General features: G+C 43.9%; 1 protein-coding gene across 1 annotated transcript; it reads right to left on the reverse strand.

The window, feature by feature from the left end:
* Positions 1 to 1,994: 1,994 nt before the first annotated feature.
* Positions 1,995 to 3,942, reverse strand: LOC112430429 (uncharacterized). The gene is made up of 3 exons (XM_024798726.2): positions 3,248 to 3,942; positions 2,841 to 3,123; positions 1,995 to 2,707 (listed from the first exon to the last, which is right to left on the reverse strand). The coding sequence occupies exons 1-3, from the start codon at positions 3,556 to 3,558 to the stop codon at positions 2,330 to 2,332; spliced, it is 972 nt and encodes a 323-aa protein (XP_024654494.2). The 5' UTR covers positions 3,559 to 3,942; the 3' UTR covers positions 1,995 to 2,329.
* Positions 3,943 to 4,249: the final 307 nt, after the last annotated feature.

Raw genomic sequence — 4,249 nt, forward strand, 5'->3', positions numbered from 1 at the left:
CTGGCCAACGGGTCCAGCCTAACTCTACACTGTAGCAAGCACCATAAGGACATCTTGAAATGAGAATCGGTTAGTACAGTCACTTCGCACAAAGATTTGTAGCACGGCCATATGCCAATGAGAAACACACCAATACCATTGATGTAAAAATACTGAAATTGTTACTTTACAGAATTGCTAGATGACCAGATGCTGGGGCAGAGGAAGCATGTTCACTGCAGACCAAGTAACCCATATAGTCATTATGGCGATTGCAAATAATCCTATACTTGGAAATAAACACTTGTGTTTGTTTTGATGTGTTTGAATAAACAGCAGTACTTGAAGTTTGGATCCCTCTATGCTTATGGATCTATGACAGAAGTATGAGCTCAAACTGACATGGCCTACCTTGTGCACAGAGAAAGCAAAAGCCAGATGTGTTTTGTATTCATACCATCAGTGTGCAGTTGGCGCATTGTGTGCTTAGTAGATGATGGCTTGTGTGTACTGTTTGATACGGAAACACCATTTTTACGAAGGTGTGAAGAGTTAATCTAGCTGTGTTTGCTTTTGCAAGAGAACTACAATGTTTTGATTATTGGGTGACAGGTTTTCTTATTTGTGTGAAGAGTTTTGCAAAATTAGCCAATAGTTACAAAAAATGTGCTTAAGCAATCAGAAAAAACTTTAAAAGGGCAGCAGGAGAGTTCTTCTGTTTTGGAGCAATGGATGCCAACACTGGAAACAGAGGCAGAGCGAGAGGAGTGAGAGTAAGAGGATGGTGAGGATGAGGACGATGAAGGCGAAGGAACGTAATCTCTGAGGAGATCAAAGCCACTTTGGCTGACCATGTGGTCAACCATGGTCTACCAATGAGGGAAGCTGAGCAAAGAGTACAGCCAAATTTGAGCAGGTGCACTATAGCATCCATCATCCAGACTGCTCAGAAAGAGTCAAAGAATCGCAACTTTGTGCAAATAAGTCCCATACAATCCCACAAGTGTTGCATACTGTCAAAACTGTATAAATTAAAGTATACATATTACTGTACTGTACAGTAATCATACTCTGATTATGCCTTACAATAGGGACCACTTCTACGTATCATGTGTGTTTAGAGAGTCCTTAAGCTAGAGGTGGCTGCAGTTGAGCACAAGTTTATCTTCATTGATGATGTTGGCTTCAACCTCACAAAAAGACAAAGGCGGGGAAGGAATGCCATTGGTCAGCGTGTCATTGTTGAAGTCCCTGGCAAGCGTGGTTGGAACATCATAGTGTGTGCAGCATGTGTGCAGCATTTTCCAACCATGGTGAATTTCATCACCATGCTACCCTTGTCCCTTACAACACTGCCCATCTGATCACATTCCTGGACATCCTACACAACACACTCATTCCACCAGATCAGACAGATAACCCAGAACAGCTCAGCTATGTTGTCATTTGGGACAACGTAAGTTTCCACCAGGCTGCTCTGGTTCGTGACTAGTTCACTGCCCACCCACACTTTTTAGTTGTTTACATCCCTCCATATTCTCCATTCCTCAATCTTACAGTTTTTCTCAAATGCTAAAACACATGTCACAAACGTTACCACCAGGTCCCCCAATGTCCAAACACAACACCCTTCTCTAAAGCTACATAAACACAACCACACCTTCCCACTGCAAAACTCAAACTCCCACACCAAGAGAGCAGCTCGAAGCTGTCAAAACTGTAAACACTATACACAGCATTACACACTACAGCAAAACAATTGAAAACACAATGCTCAATTTGTGAGACGGTTCTTTGGTTCATAACTGCCAATGCATATTTTTATAAACTGTACAGTAACGGATCGTCATAGAACCCTGCAGAGGATTAGGCATTTAGATTTGTGAGTTTCACATGAAGACTATAAATCTATAAAAACATCCTGCATGTACGTACACTACTGTAACACAACTCAATGCAAAAACAGAATCTATCGCACACAACAGTACTCTCGGAAACATGATCAGGGTGTGAAGTCTTTTTTTTATTGTCTACACGGTCTTTTTACAGTATTACACACAGTCACTGTGCGGCATCATGTCGCCGAGCTGCATTGGGCCACATCACCTCATCCACATCACAGGCTATATTGTCCCTTGCTAGGAACCGCGGGAAAAACGCCCTGGAATGGCGAATCCATCCCTGGAAGGCCTCCACTGGGATGTCAGCACAGGCCAGCTCCATTGCCCGTACGAGATTCTCTCGTGTGTATGGCTGTCTGTCATACACCTTCCATCTCCATGATGAGAAGAACTCCTCTATAGGGTTCAGGAAAGGGGAGTAGGGTGGCAGACAGACGTTTAAAAAGTGGTCACTGTTGGTGGTTAACCACTCTGATTTGGTGTGTTTTGTGGAAGCGGACGTTGTCCCAAATGATCACATACATGTGATGTGCTAGCCTAGGATGGTGTTGTTGACGGTCCAGGAGGATGTCTTTTAGCTCCTCTAGGAAGGTGAGGAGACGTTGGGTGTTGTAAGACCCAAGGACAGCATGCCGGTGGACAAGCCCCTCCGTACCCATAGCTGCACAAAGAGTAATATTACCCCCCCGTTGGCCAGGAACCTCAGTGATGGCTCTTTGGCCAATGATGTTACGGCCTCTTCGCCTTAGTTTCTGGAGGTTGAAGCCAGCCTCATCCAGGAAGAGGTACTCATGGGGTCTGGCCATCGCATCCAACTGCATTATCCTCTGTGAACATGGAAAAGCGTACAGGTGTTCAGAACGGTCAATCAGGTAGCACAGTATTGTCCAGAAGTAATGTAGGCCACTAAGCAACACAGTATGTCCACTAACTGTACTGTGGACATTGATGTATACGTACTTGCACATTCTCGTAACGTTGTTCTATGTGTCGCGCAGAGTTGCGCTCAAAGGGAACCCTGTAGACCTGTTTCATCCTCATCTGTTGGCGCCGGAGAACTCGGTCTATTGTGGACACGCTGACAGCATCAATGTTCTCAAAGTTTACATTATCTGCAATGACTTTGTCTCTGATCTCTCGGAGTCTAATGCAGTTGTTCTCACGGACCATATCTGCAATGAGGGTTTCTTGTGCCGCTGTGAATATGGCAACCCTCCCACCTCTATGTGGCATTCTTTCAGCTCTAAAGAAAGAAACATGTGTTGTCAATTGACTGATTTATATGTAAAACTACATGTAAAGTAACAGACCACTTTCACAGGCCTGTAAAACTGTAGTGTGACAAAGAAAGCAATAGCGTACTATACCTGTTGTGTTGTCTAAATGCCTTGATAATGGTGGCCACGGTGAACCTACTCAGGTTTGGATGTACTCTTCGTCCCGCTTCAGCCATTGTCATGCCATGGACAATGACATGATCAATTACTCTTGCTCGCATATCATCTGTTATGATGGTGCGAGGTTGTCTTCTTCTCCCACCTGGACCTTCTCTTCCTCCTCTACTCCGAACTCCTCTTCTTCTTCTTAGGCATTCACCTCTTCCTCCTCTGATCTCAACCCCTCTTCCTCTTTGGCCTGCAGCTCTTCTCCTTCCGCACGCTCGAATGCCTTCATCCATTGTGATTGTTTGGCATCTTCACCAAACTATGCTTTTATAGGTGGGGTCACATCATTAGCAACAGGTGTCTTCAATTTTGAGTCGTTGTGTGTAATGACTGACGCCAGGTGTGTTCCCTGTGTTCAAAGATTGGTGACTGTGGCAAGCATTTTGCATCACATGGGCTTTCATTTGAGGATATGAGCAGAGTTGTTTTGCAACATGTGTTTTAGCAAGGAAAAATGTGTTTAGATTTATGAGTACAGAGGGTTGTGTTTTGTGAATTGTGTCTTCATGTGACATGTGTTTATGGTACTGGAATATGGTGGCTACATTTAGTAAATGTGTTTAGACTACTGGTCATTTGGGTTACAGGATTGGCTTTTGTGTTTTAACATTTGAGAAAAACTGTATTGAGGGACTTTTTTCTGCCTGGAGATGGAAAGTGTCCGAAATCCTTCCATAGCTCCTCCAAGCTATGGAAGATGCATGACGAGATATAGCAGTTGATGCTATTCATGGCTGGATTCGCAATGCTAAGCGATATTTGACCTGCTGATCGGCCTGGGAAAACATTGCTTGTGATGTGGTGCTGTGGCCAGACAGCATCAGAAGAAAGGATGCAGCATAATTGTTATTTAGGTTATTTTGTTTTGTTTTTGCTGTAACTGTATTCAGCTAATTCTTCTGTCGTCTGTATATGTAGACCACG

This window comes from Maylandia zebra, linkage group LG23, assembly GCF_041146795.1.
Source record: "Maylandia zebra isolate NMK-2024a linkage group LG23, Mzebra_GT3a, whole genome shotgun sequence".
NCBI lineage: Eukaryota > Metazoa > Chordata > Actinopteri > Cichliformes > Cichlidae > Maylandia > Maylandia zebra.

What these genes read in the sequence shown, in the direction of transcription:
- LOC112430429 (XM_024798726.2), bottom strand. Translation starts at nt 3,558, where the DNA reads ATGGATGAAGGCATTCGAGCGTGCGGAAGGAGAAGAGCTGCAGGCCAA. An exon ending in GCATTTAGACAACACAACAG is followed by an intron (nt 3,124 to 3,247) that starts GTATAGTACGCT and finishes TTCTTTCTTTAG; the next exon opens with AGCTGAAAGAATGCCACATA. An exon ending in AACGTTACGAGAATGTGCAA is followed by an intron (nt 2,708 to 2,840) that starts GTACGTATACAT and finishes CCATGTTCACAG; the next exon opens with AGGATAATGCAGTTGGATGC.